At 38.9% G+C, this 19465-nt stretch overlaps 1 protein-coding gene across 4 annotated transcripts in view; it reads left to right on the top strand.

Moving 5' to 3' along the window:
* Positions 1-19465, top strand: part of LOC113116192 (serine/threonine-protein kinase ULK4-like) — a 194820-nt gene that overhangs the window by 103133 nt on the left and 72222 nt on the right. For all 4 annotated transcript variants that reach the window (XR_003293986.1, XR_003293988.1, XR_003293987.1 and 1 more), the window contains one exon: positions 13816-13864. Coding sequence is in view for 1 of the 4 variants with exons in the window: in XM_026284177.1 (XP_026139962.1) it covers positions 13816-13864 (49 nt within the window). In the remaining 3 variants the exon portion in view is untranslated. The remainder of the gene's footprint in view (positions 1-13815; positions 13865-19465) is intronic.

Genomic DNA, 19465 nt, shown 5'->3' on the forward strand with positions numbered 1-19465 from the left:
GTGTGTGTGTGGGGGGGTACTTCGTTTGATGAAATTTCACAGGAAAAATCCTGTAATTTCAAAAGGAATCCACACTATCAGGAATTTTCTTTTCTTGAATGTTTCCCAAATGTTAGTAATAATAACACAATAATTGTTTGCCTATTTATTTCAAGTATTGAAGTGTAAACCATTAGAACGGAAGGTTGTTAAGATCATTAGAAACATAAATACAAAACAAAAACAAAAATCGTTTGATGAAATTTCACAGGAAAAATCCTGTAATTTCAAAAGGAATCCACGCTATCAGAATTGCAAGAGAATTAAGTGTTTCACACACTGATTAAAAGCATGCTGCTTTGATTTGCTAGCACTTTATAAAGTTTTTTTTATTTTTTTTATTGAGATATAAACTCGCATGGGAGATATAAAGCCAGAATTGCGAGATGTAAACTCTCAATTCTTAAAAATTTAATTCCAAATTGCAAGATATAGGATTACATCATGAAATTCTGTATTTTCTTCAAATACAGAAAAAGTCAGAAGTCAGAAAAACCGGAGTTATAAAGTCTGAATTGTAAGATATAAACACACAATTCTTAGAAATAAAGTCAGAATTGTGAGATAAAAACTTACCATTCTGACTTTTTTTCTCGCAAACACGAGTTTATATCTTGCAGTTCTGACTTTTATTTATTTTCTCAGAAATGTGAGATAAAAACGAGTTTTAAAGTCTGATTCTTAGGGGAGGAAAGTCTCAAATGTTCTCCGAATTAGTAGTTTAATTCTGACTTTATTTCTTGCAATGTTGATATCATGTGATTCTGAGAAAAAAGTTAGAACTACGAGTTTATATCTCCCTTCTGAGAAAAAGAAAAAAAGCCAGTATTTTCCACATAATGTACATTGTTGTTTGTCCTCTATGCGCTACGCCTTTTTGAAACGCATTGATTTTTACAAAGCTCATCTTTCTAAAAAAGCAAGGTATGCTCTCATTGGCCAGCTATCCAGTGCGTTGTGATTGGCCGAATGCCTCAAGTGTGTGATGGAATTGTTACGCCCCTTAATAAACTGTCATGCCATCTCCCAGTAGGATTAGACTCATTCCAGCGGCTCTGCTCGTGCGAATCCCATCATCGGTTCTCAATCGGTTTACTCAGAAGATCCAGTTAAAAAGAACAATTCGTTCACAATCAGGACATCTCTAGATGAGACAAAACCAATAAAACCCATTACAAACGAGGCATTTGTTGCATCCAGTGGTAACAGAATTGTGTTTTTACACGTTGCGTTGTGTATTGCGCTGTGTAAACATAAAACCATGTCTGCATTTGTGATCAGAGAGACAACAAGCCTTCTCTACACTGCTCAAAACTCATGTTCGAATCATTAGTGGCAATTTTTTTAAATGTAAAGTTACTTACAGGCTCTGAGTCAGAAGTGCCAGACTGTCCTTGCAAAGGTGTAAAGTGTAAACAGCCGTTGTGCACAGATGGATTGTAGGCTACTGTTTCAGGAAATAGTCCTCTTCCTCCATAAAATGCTCAGCACACATCTGAATATTTGGGCTGAACTGTTCTGGAACAGTGTTGCAAAACACCTTAGCCACTGATTTCTAGTTGTGTCCTCTTTTGGAAGGCCAAACAAAGTAATTTTGCTTTCGCAACAAAACACTGCATCTCCTCCACAACATGGGGCCGGCTGCAACAGTGGACAAAAAAGACAAAACTGACACAATTATCAACTGCAACAGTGGGAATGTTACGCCTTCTTTCTTTTGTGTGAACATTTGGGTGATGTTATGCAAATCTTCCCACATTGTGACGTAGACATATGGGGACGTGTGAGAATGAGCCGTTTTGGGGGGGTTGACTCTTTGGATTTGACACTTTAGTCTTTGTAACTTTAAAGATCTTATTTATGCACCAAGAGCTTGTAACACTCCAAAGAGAAAGGAAAATTTGAAATGGCATCATATGACTCTTTAAAGTTGGATTTACCTTTATTTATTTATTTGTTTATTCATTTAGTGGCAGAAACAGGCTTCCATAGTCCCTTGTAACATAATATTGCAAATAGAGGACATCAGCAGTAGTAGTGTCTTTAATTATAAATAGTGTTTGTGATAGTAGTTCAACATTTTAAAATGATTTACCCAAGACTGGAAAAGATGTGGAAAAATATTAAGTCTAAAAATTGCTATAGTGAATATATTAATATATTGTCTTATCACGTTTACTTGTTTCTAAGCAAATTTCACAGGCGAAATCCAGTAATTTCAGTAGGGATCCACGTGATCTAAAATTGTGTGTCAAACAGGGCCAAACAGATTTTGTGTCAGTTTTTCACGCAATTTCTGCCCATTAACTAACAGAATGCTTGATTTGAAAGTAAAATTAATTTACATTTGCCAGCACATTGGTACAGAAGTATTCTGATGTACTTATTATCTAATAATTTTGTGAAGTCACCATAATGTGACTTTACAAGCCTGCTTTAAATTTAATATTAAATAAATACAAGTCAAATGGTTGCAGATTTCTGTTTTTATTATCATTATTATTTTCATCCCAGCGTTATGTCCTTTGCTAGTGTAGATGAGGTGGTGTCTTTCTGCACTAGTGGAGGTGTCTTTTCTGCTGCTGCTTCTGCTGTGAAGGGTGACACCCTCTGCTAGCGGGATATTGGACAGGACATGCGATGTGTGGGAGCTGTCTGTGTCCATGGTGCTCAGGCATGTGGAAGTGTCACGATTTGTTTGTATGTGTGACTGGCTATTATTCTTTCAGCACTGTTTATGTGGGTGGCTCAGGACTGAAAGCATGTGTGGGTTTAGCAGTTGCTCGGGCTACAAACACTGGCCCCTGACAACATTGTACATCCACTGAACGGATGAGACAGAGATGGACAGATGGATGGCTGCAGTGTCTGGAATCTATGTAATGGATCTATTTGTTAGTACACCAGAACAACAGAAATCTCAAGAGGTGGACCTGGGAGAAATTGCACCCTACGACGGCTCTGATAGTGTCTCGGCCCCAGAGTGCCGATGGCACCAGTAAATGTCAGGGCTGTTGCGTGCCGTTCTGAAAGAGTGAGGGGTGAATAAGGACTGAATAGCAGCAGTTCTTCATACTGACTGATTGGAGATCAGATGCAAAGGTTGCCTGCAACCGTAAAGATTATGTGCATACGTTCTCTTATTAGATGCTTTAGTGTCTTTGGCTGACATTTACCTGTGTAAATGCCAATCTCTCCACTTCCCATTTCCGTGAAAATGCTGCTTAGAACCGTTAAAATCATTCTTAGTTGTCAACGAAAAGTTGAGGCATTCATTGTTTTGTGTGTTAAGACCCACATGCCTTGGTTTTTTTTTTTAGACAAGATGTAGGATTGAGATTTGAGATGCCTGTAATGGCTGGACTAAACCTTATCTCTGCTGATAGGATGTTGATTTTTGTGACAAATTTGTCAACATCGCCAATTACATCAGCTTCATTTTTAGTATGGATGACCAGGCTGTCTGGTTAACTCTCTTTTTAGAGTTAAGATTATTTTTAGAACAATTAAAAAAAAAAAAAAAAATATATATATATATATATATATATATATATATATATATATATATATATTTCTTTTTTTTTTTTTAGGGGGGGGGGGCGATCTTATCATGGCAATTAGGCATATTTTCAAGTCAGCTGGCATAATATGTAATATGTAATGTACCTAGACAGGTAAAAAAAAGAAAGAAAAAAAAAGGGATTTCCATTTTTTTTTCCAAAGAGATTTAATGCATTCTTAATTTATTTTTCTATGTTCAAATACCCAGTATGTATAAATTTAGTTTTATCCTTATATTGTTTTTTTGACTTTGCATCTTATTTTATACAAATGCCTCAAGAAAATATAAATTATTCCATGAGTAAAACCATGGTTAAATAGACAATGTTGAAAAATAATGTAATAATAATAATAACTAAATATAATGACCTAATCATTTTGACATTTTAGTGTGAAAATAATTGCTAGAGTACCCTGCCCCTCGGCTGTGACATCTTTTCCTACAACATTCTGTTAGTTTACTTTTTTACTGTGGAGGCAATAGTATAAAGGTGTAAAGTGTAAAGCATGCAGAAAATAAATCAAGGTAAATATCTAATCAAATTAAACCACTTTTTTTTATTGTTTTTCAATTTATGTAAAAATGTGTCAGTATTATTTATTTGGTTTAATGCATTAAATGCTATTAACCTTAGCAAGAGTATTAATTTTAACATTTAACATAACATTAACATATTAGAAAAATGTTGATCATGTTATGTTGATGATTAGATTAGAAAGAATGACATATTTATCACCATTATTACTCAGAATGCTGTCCAAGCAAATATATAATTTGTAATGCAGTGGAAATAGGATTTGCATTGGTTTAAAAAATATAATAAAAAAACAAAACTGACACAATTATCAACTGATAAGTTTTTTTTTTTTTTTTTTTTTTTTTTTTACATGGACATTTAGGTTTTGGGGGCGAAAAAATATTCTGGCATGTTAGCCTTACACAGTCTATTACTATGTGGACCACGACTACTTTATCCAAGTGGTGAAAAACTGTGCCTCTGGACACTGGCTACTTTGCCTGAGGACTGTGTAAGTGGGCCAATAACCTGGTTGGCCTGAAAGCTGTCTAAGTGAAAGTCTCTGTATTTTCTCACTCGCCCAGTTGACTCGATTTACCTTTGCAAACGTCTGTCATTGAGAAAGATCATGAGCATGAGTGATCTTAGTCACCGGGCTGCTTGCCGGAGCACATACCGGACACGAATAAACCTTCAGTGAGAAAATGCCACCATCTCTCTCCCTCTCTCTGTTGTGTCATGATAAAATGGTCCTGTTCATTATGCCTGCTTACTCCGTTGTACCCAGAGAGTGTGTGTTTTCTATTGGCTCTTGTGTTTTGTTGGTAATTGTAGGGGTAATGATGTTTGTTAGGAAGGAGAGCGCAGACAGATGAGAGATTATTGACTGTTCTGAATAAACAGAATAAGCAGAAAGGTGCTCACTTGAGTGTAATGATTGCTCGATGTGCGTCATCAATGAATTCAGTGTACCATGAGTGACTGTATATTTCATGATGTTATTGTCATTTAATTAATGATGTTTGTTGCAGGTAATCTATTCCTGGTCTGTTGAATAAATTCTTTTGTACATATTCACTGTCTCTGAGCCGAGGCTTAATGGTTTATGATAAAGCATTGATAAACCGATAAACATGTTCAGCTGTGTTGTGTATATGAAATATGTAAGTTCTAATTCAACTTTTCTATATTTACTACATTCTGTATAAGTAAAAATATCAAAAATAACATGTTTTATAATTGTAACGACAGATAAAAGAGGAGGAAGCAATTGCAGGCAATCAGATGTTGTTTGTTGATAAGGAGTGTCCAGAGTGTTGGCAATGGCAAGGAAGGTCTACGGTGGCGTGCGAAGAGCGGGATGGTGAAGTCAGCGGTGCAGGTGAAGGTGGTCAATGGTTAGAACCAGGAACAGACCGGAACACTGACACGCGGACGACAACACGAATCCAACCAGCACACAAACACGGAAGACGGTAATCCAGTTAGTACGTGGAGACATAAGAGAGGATCTGACAACAGAGAGAGAGCGAGGTGAGTATAAGTAGCAGAGGTATGATGACGATCAGCTGGAGCGAGACAATCAACACCCAGGTGATGACAATCAACTAAACGAACACATGGAGACAACGTAAGTACAAAAACAATAACAAAACATGACACGGAGGAAACACTGGATTTCCTACCGTGACAGTACCCTCTCCTCTAGGACGTCACCTGACGTTCCCAGCCTGCTTTACCTGTAGATTGTAATCATCTATAAGGTGGTGATCCAATATGTCCCGAGCAGGAACCCAACTCCTCTCCTCCGGACCGTAACCTTCCCAATCCACCAAGTACTGAAAACCGCGTCCCCTCCGTCTAGAGTCCAGAATACGATTAACCAAATAGGTGGTTTCCCCATTAACGAGACGAGGCGGGGGGGGAACCGGAGCAGGCGGATTAAGACGGGAAGAAATCACCGATTTAATTTTGGAGACGTGGAACACGGGATGAATCCTCCTGTACGCCGGAGGAAGGCTAAGACGCACGGTAACCGGATTAATAATCTTGGTAATAGAAAACGGGCCAATAAATTTGGGAGCAAGTTTGTTAGAAACGGACCGCATAGGAATGTTCTGGGTAGAAAGCCACACTCTTTGACCGACGACGTAACGGGGAGGCTTCGACCGGTGGCGATCGGCCTTAGCCTTGGTGCGCGACCTAGCCTGGAGCAGAGCTCTGCGAGCTCTGGTCCAGGTGCGGTGACACCTCTGGACTAATGCGTGTGCGGAGGGGACCGAAACCTCGGATTCCGTACTAACAAAATTAGGTGGTTGGTACCCTAAACTACACTTAAATGGAGACATGCCCGTAGATGACACTGGTAAAGAATTGTGTGCGTACTCCACAACTGAGAGTTGCTGACACCAGGACGAAGGATTATTGGAAACCAAACATCGCAAAACCCTCTCGACATCCTGATTGGCTCGTTCGGTTTGACCATTGCTCTGGGGATGGAACCCGGAAGAAAGACTAACAGTCGCTCCTAACAATTTACAAAACTCTCGCCAAAATTTGGACACAAATTGGGGACCCCTGTCAGAAACCACGTCTGTCGGGAGGCCATGTATGCGGAAGACGTGGTCAATGACAGCTACCGCTGTTTCCTTGGCTGAAGGTAATTTGGGCAAGGGAATAAAATGAGTCGCCTTCGAGAACCGGTCCACTACGGTTAAAATCACCGTATTGCCTTTAGAGGGCGGGAGGGCGGTGATAAAATCTAGCGAAATGTGGGACCAGGGTCTTGAAGGGACAGACAGCGGTAAGAGTAACCCATCTGGAGGTCGATTGGAAGTCTTACCAATAGCGCAAACTGAACAAGCCAAGACGAAATCGTGGACGTCACGAGCCATACCAGGCCACCAAAATCGTTGCTTGACCAGAAATCTAGTTCTACTAACCCCTGGGTGACAAGCAACACTGGAACAATGACCCCACTGGAGAACGTCTGACCGTAACCTCTCCGGCACAAACAATCGGTTCGGTGGGCAACGAGCCGGGGGCGTTACCCCTTCTAAGGCGGTCAACACCTTCGATTCGACCTCCCATCTGAGCGCGGAGATAATGATGGTCCCCGGTAAAATGGGCTCGGGAGTAGCAGTACGATCGGAACGCTCAAAAAGACGGGATAAAGCATCGGGTTTGATGTTTTTGGAACCCGGCCGGTAAGAAAGTGTAAAATCGAAATGACCGAAAAACAATGCCCACCGAGCCTGCCTGGAGTTAAGTCTTTTGGCGGTTCTAATGTATTCGAGATTCTTATGGTCCGTCCATACAATGAAAGGTACACCCGACCCTTCAAGCCAGTGACGCCATTCTTCCAGTGCAAGTTTGACTGCCAACAACTCTCGATTGCCAATGTCATAATTAACTTCTGCAGGAGATAAACGGTGAGAATAATACGCGCACGGATGCACCTTTCCGTCTGAGGATGCGCGTTGGGATAACACTGCTCCTACCCCCACCTCTGACGCGTCGACCTCCACTATGAATTGACGTGAGCGATCAGGGGTGACGAGAATGGGAGCTGAAACAAAGCAGCTTTTCAGTTTGGCAAACGCAGCCTCAGCTGCGTCTGACCACCTGAACGTCAAACTAGGGGAGGTCAAGGCGGTCAGAGGAGCGGCTAGTTGGCTGAAATTGCGAATGAAACGCCGGTAAAAATTGGCGAACCCCAGAAATCTCTGCAGGGCCTTGCGAGACTCTGGGGATGGCCAATTTACCACAGCCTTAACCTTCTCAGGATCCATGCGAACACCCTCAGTCGAAATGATGTGTCCTAGAAAAGAAACAGACTGTGCATGAAAAACGCATTTCTCCGCCTTGACAAACAATCCATTCTCTAGCAACCGCAGAAGCACTCGTCGTACGTGTTGCACGTGTTCCTGGAGAGACGAAGAAAAGATCAATATGTCATCCAGGTAAACATATATGAACAGATCGACCATGTCTCGCAACACGTCATTAACGAGTGCTTGAAAGACTGCCGGCGAGTTGGTTAGCCCGAACGGCATAACGCAGTACTCAAAATGGCCTCTAGGGGTGTTAAAGGCAGTCTTCCACTCATCCCCCTCCCTGATGCGGACCAAATGATAAGCATTACGTAAGTCCAATTTAGTGAAAACGGACGCTCCCTGCAACCTCTCAAAAGCTGAAGACATAAGCGGCAAAGGATAGGTATTCTTTACCGTTATGTTGTTCAGCCCTCGGTAGTCAATGCAAGGTCGCAAGGATCCGTCCTTCTTTCCCACAAAAAAGAACCCCGCCCCCGCTGGAGAAGAGGAAGGGCGGATAAACCCCGTTGCTAGAGAACTGGATATATATTTCTCCATGGCCGCCGTCTCTGGAACAGACAAAGAATATAACTTGCCCTTAGGCGGAGAAGTACCTGGCAATAACTCTATCGCACAGTCATAGGGACGATGAGGAGGAAGAGAATCAGCACGAGACTTACTGAACACCTCCTTCAGGTCGTGGTACTCCGCGGGCACGCTAGCCAAATCCACTGCTTCCCCCTGAAACACAGACTCAGAAACATTAACACCAGCAGACAAAAGACAAGACAAATGACATTCCTCGCTCCAGCTAACCACAGATCCAAGGCGCCAATTGATGCTGGGGTTGTGTTTCTGAAGCCAGGTGTGACCGAGAACGATGGGGGATGAAGGTGAGTCCGTAATGTAGAATGATATCTCCTCAGTATGATTGCCAGATGTGGTGAGGGAAACAGGTAAGGTGGTCTGAGTGATGACTGGTAGTCTGTGTCCATTGAGAGCAAAGGGTGCAATGGGGTGTTTGAGGGAAGTGAGAGGAATGTTAAGCTTACTAGCGAACTGGAAGTCCATGAAATTACCCTCTGCCCCAGAATCCAACAAGGCGTGATGCTCGAGTGCGTGGGTGGACCACCGTAGACTCACCGGAAGGAGTGTCGATGTAGAAGAGGTCTTTCTGGCAGAGATCCCACCCGATAGTAGCCTCCGTCTTACTATCGGGCTTGGTCTTTTACCGGACAACGCTGGATGTGATGTTCTTGACTGCCGCAGTATAAACAAAGTCCCAGGGATCTCCGCCTGATCCTCTCCTCCCGGGAGAGCCGAGCTCGCCCCACCTGCATGGGTTCAAGATCTCCCGGTGGGCTGACCGCAACATCTGAGCGCTGATACTGAGCCTCCGGTCTGTTCGTGAGAACTGCTCTCCCCCTCCGTCTGGTGGCTTGATCGAGTCGATTCTCCACTCTGATGGTTAGGTCAATCAGACTGTTGAGAGAAGTGGGGAGCTCGACGGCACGGATCTCCTGTTGGATGCGGTCAGCCAACCCATGCAGGAAGTGATCCCACTGCGCCTCCTCGTTCCACTTACACTCCGCCGCCAGGGTGCGGAACTCAATCGAATAATCAGAAACGGACCTTTCCCCCTGACGTAGGTCCGTGAGAAGCCAAGCCGCTTCCCTCCCGGCGGCGGAGCGGTCGAAGACCCGTCTCATCTCTTCCGAAAGTGCGTGGAACGAGGCACAGCAGCTGTCTTGGTTCTCCCACACCGCCGTCCCCCAGAGGGCAGCCCTTCCCGTAAGTAGAGATAAGACGAATGCCACCTTCATTTCCTCGGTGTAGAACGTGCGGGGCTGCAGGGCGAAGTGCAGAGAACAATGAGACAGAAAAGATCGACAGAACTCTGGCTCACCCGCATATTTCTCCGGGATGGGGAGGCAGCGGTGCAGGTGAAGGTGGTCAATGGTTAGAACCAGGAACAGACCGGAACACTGACACGCGGACGACAACACGAATCCAACCAGCACACAAACACGGAAGACGGTAATCCAGTTAGTACGTGGAGACATAAGAGAGGATCTGACAACAGAGAGAGAGCGAGGTGAGTATAAGTAGCAGAGGTATGATGACGATCAGCTGGAGCGAGACAATCAACACCCAGGTGATGACAATCAACTAAACGAACACATGGAGACAACGTAAGTACAAAAACAATAACAAAACATGACACGGAGGAAACACTGGATTTCCTACCGTGACAATAATGTTTTCAAGAGCACATCAAATGGCTTGACAAATGTAGTTTTTACAGGAAGTTGAGACAAAATATATCGAATTTCTAGTTAACTTAGGCAATAATAAGCAAAAATAAGCAATAACCACAAACATATTTTCTTTTTTTATTATTTTATAAATGCAAAGCTAACTTCATTATTTCTTTGACTACAAAAAGATCATTGCTGTTCCTGTTTCTGGTTGTGTTGACTATTTTTGCACAATTCCTTCAAAAATACACGATTATTTGGGCACAGTAAACCCTGTTTTAACCTAAAAAAAATCCCTAAATCCCAGATCTTGAGGTGTGCTCACTTTCAGGCACAAAGAAGATAATTATTTCTCTACCTGTGGCTTTGGGTTCATATAACTGAGATTTACTCATATAGACCTCTCCATTCACCTTATCTCAAGTTCTGGGCAGTTCTCACTCTTTCTCACTCAAAGAAACCAAAACCTCCACAGAGGACATACTCAGGGGAGAATGGCCAAATAACTCTATAGCACAATTTTTATATATCACTGTATTGACTTGGAAGGGCACAGTAAGTATTCCAAATGTAACCCTTTAGCTAATTTAATTTTATCAGTCTGTCCTTTTCTCAGATTACTGTGGCATTCTTCTCTACACACCTTTATCATACGTAGTTGGCTGTGAATCAAAGACCTTAATAAGAGAGCATGACGTGTCATTTTCAATAAAGGCCTCGATTATTCCTCTCAGCCAGGCTGTCTGGAGCATTTTCTGTCAGTTTCAACTCCTTGTGAGCTGCCTACCTTGACAAAATGTTGGGCATTTCAGACATTCCATTTAGACCAAATGGACTGTCTACCAAGACAGTTTTGAATGTTCCATTCATACGATGTGAGTCTAGTGAGTAGCCAGCATAGTCAGCTGTTTTGGACATCATAATTACATACAAACCTAGTGAGCTGTCTACCATGTCAGCAGTTTCATGCATCATATAGACATGTATGTGCAATCTATTTAAATGATTTAAACTTGAGTGAACTCCCTACCTAGTCAGCATTTTGCAGCTGTAAGCGTATTTTAATATTTGATTTACTAAACTAAATAAGTGCATTTTTGTAACCACACATTTTCAAACATTTGCTTCAAATGAGTTGCCTACCTAGACAAAAAATGTTGTCCATTATAGTACCATTCAAAAATTTTTTTTTTTTTTTTTTTTTTTTTTTCTGCAATTAGAACTTAAACTGCCTTCATAGCATTGTTTGAGATATATTACAGTGTTACTTTCGTTGACTAAATATTTTCGTCATATTTTCGTCACAAATATATTTTTGCGGATGAAAACGAAACGAGAACTAAAATATAAGGCACTGATGGAGACTAAAACTATGACTAAATTGATTGACATTATCGTCAACGAATAAAGGACGAGACGAAAATAGACTGTGACGAAAATCAAATCAGCAGACGGGAGAGATGCGAGGAATGAACAAAGACCCGGCAAAACATAACAGGCGAGACTGCATTAGAGAAGAGAACCAATCAGAGCCTGACTTATTGAGACATGAAGCGAAGGTCTTCAGTTTTTAAATGAGCTCCCGGGAAGACGACATTCGAAGAGGTGATGTCTAAAAGAGCGACAAAATGTCCACAGCTCACTTCACGTTTGACGACGAACAAAACAAAACAAAGTGTAAAGCACGCAGAGCGCTCATTCGTGGCAAGAACACAACCAATTTGAAAAGACATTTACAGACGAGCCACCCGGACATTTTCTCAGATGTAATTTCACAACGATGTTCTTTTGTTTATTGAGCTAAGCAAAAGTGGAATACTGCAGTGCGTAGATGTTGTAGCATTAAATATTACAAACTGAAAAGTACTGTAAAATAGCCCCTTCTTCAAGTTAGATGAGAGCACAATACTAATACATAATATCATGATAAATACATTTGATTAATACTAATGTTTTGTATATTTTATAATGTTCTACTTGTTGACAATATCACAAATATTTCTATATTAGTCATGTGAAACATGAATGTTCACATCCTATCATTATACATACAAATCTAGCAATATTGTAGTATTTAAAACATACAATATTGCTAGACAAATGAATACCTTATAAAAACTTGTTACTTTTTTTATCCATCTAGCTGCCAACTTATTAAATATTTACTTTAAATGTATGCACTTATTGTTCAGCTCAGCTGTAAGCTTTAAGGTCCTGGACCTAACGTTATTTTTCTTTTATTGATGGTAAATTGGCAGCTAGTTATTGTTTACATTATCATGACACTGTTTGTTGCTGCATAAAAGCTTTTGAATCGAAATAAAGACACAGTTGTGTTGAAATAAAGTTGAATTTGTGTTTTATATATTTTGGTTAAGTTTGTTTCCTATACCAGCTGTAAAAAAATGTCTAGTAAATCTGTTATTGATTTTAGTCTTATTTTAGTCGACTAAAATACCAAGCAATTTTAGTCGACTAAAATACCAAGCAATTTTAGTCGACTAAAATACCAAGCAATTTTAGTCGACTAAAATACCAAGCAATTTTAGTCGACTATAATAAGACTAAAATTAAAACAAATCAGATGACTAAAACTTGACTAAAACTAAAAAGAATTATAGTCAAAAGACTAAGACTAAAACTAAATTAAAATTTCGTGTCAAAATTAACACTGATATATTAAAGTATTCAGACCTAGTAAATGGTGTACCTAGACAGTCTTTTTAGACACGGTAGACACATCAAAAAATCTGTTCAAATGTTCTGAACCGAGTGAACTGCCTATCTGTAAAGTTACTTTGGGGAAAGTATGAACTGCCTTCATAAACATAAAAATAGGTCTTTTGCGTTACATGTTCTGCTATTTAGTTAATGTTTATTATATTACTGTATTTGTTGTTGTTTTTTGTGTGTGAGGAAGGACCATTTACAGTCACCTTGAAACATCATGTGACTTTCTATTTTACAGCCATCTTTTATTATTCTGGTTGTTATCAGTCCATTTAAAAAAACAAACAAATAAAAGGTTGCATGCTATATTAACATTATATCGCTTAATAAAATTTGTTAAACACACAGGCATACATATGACATCCCATAATACCTGAAACAGTATCACTGTACGGTTACAGTGAATTTCTGGCAACAACAGCTTTTTGGCCATCATTAGCATGTTTAAACATTTTAGCCTGATGAGGCCTCCCTCTTGACAGCATTTCTGAGAATTATAATCTAATAATGTTGTTCTGTGTTTTCCAAAAAAAATGCATTTTAGGTAGGCAGCTCGCTAGGTTTGCATACATGGGTCCTCTATTTCTCATTCTTATTACATTGTTGTGTTTTCCATCCGACTTTCTCCCTCCATCATTCTCTCACTCCTTCATCCTTTCAGTGGCATGCGTTCTCTTTCATTTTCACTCGTCACTGGATTAGTCAAAGGTCATTTTCCCAGCTGACTGATCTTGGCACGATGGAGCGTTCACACCTCAGCGGTTCCATACAGTGCCAAAACCTAAATGCGTGCACAAGTGTCACACTAATGAAGATGGAACGTGGGCCTAGTGCCATGAAGTAAATGTGTGTCACAAGCTAAATGTGTGTATCTGTGTGTGTTTCCCCCAACAGGCTTGTTAGAGAGAGCAGTCTCCTGCCTGCTATCTTTCAAGTAATAGAGGTAAGTGTGCTTCTGAGCCTTCTGGTTTCCTCACTCTCCGTTTGCTTGATTCATTTATTGGCTTGGGTATTGCTCTGACTTCACTAAGTAATGGAATTACCAGAAAACGAGCTTCATGGAAATCAGAAAACACTATACTGGAGAAATTGGCCTTGTTGCAGAAATGCGTCAAAGTATTTAAAAAGGAATACAATATTATTAGTCCTAGATGGACCTTCACTATTTTAGTAATTTAAAGGCATAATTCACTCAAAAATGATTTTCTGTCATTATTTACTGACTACCATTTCCCATTCTAAACCCTCATGTATGTATATGTATGTTCATTTATTCAATCAATCAATCATTCATTCATTCATTTGTTTGTTCGTTCGTTCATCGTTCGATCAATAAATCAATCATTCATTCGTTCATTCGTTCTGAATCATATTTACATAGTTTTTTTTTTTTCCGTATTATCACTGTTCATAGTGTATTTATTGTGGCTTGTGTGCTGCAGCCTTCTAAAACCCAAAAGATAGCTTTTTATGAGAAACAGAAAAACGGTATATCATTATTTGCTTGAAAAACTTCACTGCATCCCCTTCACAGAAACCAGAAATGGCTTTTTACGTGTCATTTTAGCTTCAATGGAAGGGGCCATTTTTAGAAGTAATGGCTTTTTTTCCATCTATCACAAAATGGATGAATAGTTTATATAAAAAAAATAAAATAAATAAATAAATAAAAATAATTAATGATGTATTAATTCCAGAAAAAAATGTTAATCTCTTTTAAAATTGACTAATAAATGGACATTTCTAAAACAGTTTAATTGATTTTGTTGTTGTTATTGTTGTTGGTTAAATGTATTTATATGTATGTACAGTTTATGTATATGTAACAATAAAAATTCAAATAAATTAATTACTCCAAACTCATGAATAAAACTGTCGTTCAAAAGTTTTGGCATCATTAAAGGGATAGTTCACACAACATGTTTAATTATGTCATTAATTACTCACCCTCATGTCGTTCCAAACTTGTAAGACTTTCGTCTTATAAAATTACAATATTTTTTTATTAATTCCGAGAGCTCTCTTAGCCTCCCATAGAGAGCAAGGATCCTAACACAATCAAGGCTCAGAAACGTAGCAAGGAGATTGCTATATTAATCTGTGACATCAGTGGTTTCAACTGTAATTCTGCAAAGCTATGAGAATACTTTTTGTGTACAAAGACAAATTGTTGAATTGAACTAATTAATTATTTTTATTTACTTTTTTGCGCACAAAAAGTATTCTTGTGGCTTCGTAAGATCATGGTTGAACCACTGATGTCACATGGATTATTTTAACAATGTCCTTGGAACTTTTCTGGCAATTGATAGTCAAAGGAAAAATAAATAAATATATACATATATAAAAATAAAAATACTGGTAATTTAGCCTTAGACATGGTGTGTGCACATGATTTTGTGTAACAGACAGATTTTTCCCTTTGAGCATGTTCCCATCTCAGTATCCATTGAGTTATTATGTAAATGAGGCAGTGGGGGTTTGACCTATCAGAGTGTAATGTGTAATTGGGTTGCAGAGTTAATGGAGTGTGGATGTGAGGCCTTTTCAACAGCAGGTTACATTCTCATTAGAGTGGACCCTACATCGACTGTTAATAGTCAACACACCCCACCTCCTCGAAAAACTCACAACCACACATACATACTTGTTTCCAGCAGGCCAAAGTGAACAGCAGAGCTGAGCAAACGATATGCTGTCTGGTAAATGGTCATTGCCCAGCAGCAATCCAGAGCCAACAGATTTTCAAGAAGTATCCCATGATTGAAACTTTGACGTTCCCATTACCTGAAGTGAAAAATTACCATTACATTAAAACCACTTTTCAAGGTTAATGTAAGCTATAATCCCAGAGTGTCTCATGGACTGTAATTAAATTTTCCAAAGGATATACTTTTCCATCAGCCAAGCTAACCAAATAAAACTCACACTCTTAAGTATTTTAATATAAGGCATTTTATATGCATAAATTATAGACAAATAATGTGAAACCGTGAACACAACATTTTACAATAAGGCCCCAAATAGTTAAAATTGACACTATTTACTTCGTTAGCACACATCTGTGCCAAAGTTATTCCACCTGAAAAAATTGCTTTAGTTTTCTGTAGCAACGAGGAGGGCTCATCTCAGACCTGTAACATTCATCTGTGTTTGTCTTTTTTCTTACATTGTTTGCTTTGGAATAATTCCCTCAGCAGTAGTGAGGCATTTAATCCTGCTTTATTTGGTCCATTGCTGATGTCTTGCAGGAGATTTAATCAAACAGCAAGAAAAGATCATTCAGTTTTAATATGGCAAGAAAATCATCAAAAATTTCTAAGTTTGATATTTTCATATTAATAAATTCATTCAGTTTTAGCTCCGCCTCAGAAGATAATGTATTAACTATTTTGTAACGGTGTGCTGATATAAAATTCTGCCCATTATCTTTTACTAGAACATTAGTTGTGATTATTAAATCAGGCATTAGTGTTTCTAGTTCCCATACCTGGGATAAGGTTTTGTTGTTGTTGGGGGTGGTGGTGGTGGTGGTGGTGTGTGTGTGTGTGTGTGTAATTATTTTTTTTTTAAACTAGGATGTTATGATATGAACAAGTATTGTGATAAATGAGATGTATACTATTGCACTTTAATACTATATGAAATACCAATGCTTTCTTGTGAATGACGAAAGGTCAATGTTAGTTAAGATTCACAGCTGAATGGATGCATCCTTTAGCTGTGACTATTTTCATGCTACAGCACAGCCTTTAGTTACTTAAATGGCTTCTACATACAACACCATTCAAAGGTTTGAGGTTATTTAGTTTTTAGTCATTCTATTTATACAGATATCTATCTTATCTATCTATCTATCTATCTATCTATCTATCTATCTATCTATCTATCTATCTATCTATCTATATATATATATATATATATATATATATATATATATATATATATATATATATATATTAAGCAGCACCACCATCGTTAAGACTATTGACATACAGTACTTCAATATGTTTCTTGAATGCTAAAAATTTGGTATTGCCTTTGCATAATTGTATTTTAAAATATATTAAAATTCTAAACTGTTCATTTAAATTGTAATCATATATCACAGTATTACAGGTGTAATATTTATTTATTAATTTTTTTGCACTTTGCATTTTGATCAAATAAATGCATCCTTGGTGAGTATAAGAGACTCAAAAATATGGCATAGATGGGCCAAACTGAACTTGTTTCAACCATTCCAATGAAAGAGCAGCCCAGTCTGTGAGTCTCAGTGTAATTCAGATGCGGTCCATTCATCTTCATGAGCCCTGAGAGGACATGAAAGTAAGCCGAGGACTCTAATGAACAAGAGATCACTAATGAACATGGAGAGAGAGAGGGGTTTGTCTGTCTTATTTGGCCATCTCAGCGAGCTAGTGGGACGTTAGCTACCGCCTCACATCCCTTTTAATCCCAATCCCTCAATACTGCTGCCCTGCCAGTTCACAATCTGCCCTCCACACAGAGGTTTGGGCCTGTTTGCTATAACAAGTGAACGGATTACCGCTTACTGAACATTTGAATTGTGTTAATGTGCTGAGGCGAGTCTTCCCGGTGTAGCCCAAATCCCAAAGCACCTTATTGGTCGAAACTTTCAAGAAGAGAAAAAAAAAGAGTAATACTGATGACAAAGGCTGAGTTGTTTAATATATATCCAGCCCATTCAGCTCTTCCAAGATTATGCTAGGAATCAGTTTGCAATTGTAAAACTTGCATGTCAAATAGAAAGTCGTGTGCGGTTTTTCCTTGAAACTGTAAAACCCAGAGTTTATTTGAAAGAATGTATGAAAATCCTGTGATTCATTTGACCGTCTTTATTCTTTACTCGAGTCTCTTAAATATCAAGGCAGCCATGAGCAATTTACAAAAAGAAAGAACCCTTTCAGGTAGTGTCATTGTATGGTATCGCTGAGGGAAAACTTTAATGAATTACTCCACCACTGCTTACCTCAGTTTTACTGCAATGGCTTTCTGTTGAATGTGACCTGCCAGTATAGATCGGGCAGAAAAAAGAAACCATTAATGTTCTTGAGAGCCGAGATGTACTCACAGCCACACTTTCTGAGCAAGAAAAGTGCACTGAAAGCTTTTAGCTGTTCTTGTCAATCTGAGGAGCTGAAATAAAAGGAGGAGGCTGTTTTTAATGTACTGTAGTAAAAGACAAGACGGTGTTCTGAATATTTCCGCTATATTGTGGTGTATCAAGAGGAGAATTTTAAAACCATTTGTCATACCTCTAAGTTAAATAAAATATGAAATAAAATTCTGAAATTGCTAATATTTTATTTAATCAATAAAAAGGATTTGCCAGATTAGTGAGGTTTTTCTAGTTGTAGGACACTGTTCAGTGGGACAAACTACCATGTTAATGCATAGATGTAAGAATAATAATTTGATGTAAATGCTGGATGTAATGCTGATCCTGTTCCAAAGTCAGATATAGGCAAAGCCAATATGAGGGGTCAAGGTTTTCCTGGTTAGGGTGGCCCCATTAACCTCCACTGATAGATTTTGCAATTGTAGTTGGCAGTAAAAATCATATTTGAATCTATTACTTAATCAATAAATCAGTTCTAGCAACAAATCACAGATATCATATTGAAACTGCTGTTTTACCATCCTCTGTAAAAAAAATAAAAATAATAATAATAATAATAAAAATAATAAAAAAAGTAGCCTGAACAAATAATTTTCATTTGGAATCAGTTGAGTTTTTTGTGTGAACCGAACAGAAATACCCTAAACATGTCGCTATCAAAAGTTATGTCATAACCTTACTTATTTTTTTCACAACATATCCAAATGTTCTTTTAACTTTTCAAATTTAGTCATCTTAACAAACAGTTTGAACTATATTGCATCAAGTTCCCAGCATGCATTGCAGCTTGAAAACATGTAATGTTAATTATTATTAAAATAACATAGCTCCTAAGAGTTGTTTACTTATGTTGAACATAAAAGAAGATATTCTGAAGATTAGGGGTGCACCGATATATATTGGCCGATGATTAATGCACATCTAGTTCTCTAATCAGCGGTCAATTCCATCAGGTCTGTGATTTCACATAGAGAAGCTGTTACCACACAGAGCCATTGTTAATTGAAAAGCAAAAGACTGTTATTGGCCTACTCCTGCGCCATGTGCCTCCTTAGAGCACAGCAACTGTTACAGAATAGCAGACCGTCAAAATGAGTAACAATATAGTGGCGTTTTTCTTTTTTGTTTTGTTTCTCCACTTCCCGGAATGGATTTACCAGCTATTAAGTTCCTGTGCTTCGAGCAACAGGACTGTTCACTGGAGGACCATACCAGGGACTTTTTCAATCTGGCGTGCCTTACGCACTTCCCGGGTCGCTCGCTCTACATATTCTATGACACCAGCCTGAGAAAACGGTGTAAGGCACACCTGCCAGCAAACTGTCCCAAGGAGGGTTTCGCCACTTTCGCCGAGTGGGTGCTGGAGAACAACAGATCTCCATTCACCATCAGCCCCACTCC

This window comes from Carassius auratus, chromosome 16 (assembly GCF_003368295.1).
Source record: "Carassius auratus strain Wakin chromosome 16, ASM336829v1, whole genome shotgun sequence".
Classification (NCBI taxonomy): Eukaryota; Metazoa; Chordata; class Actinopteri; order Cypriniformes; family Cyprinidae; genus Carassius; species Carassius auratus.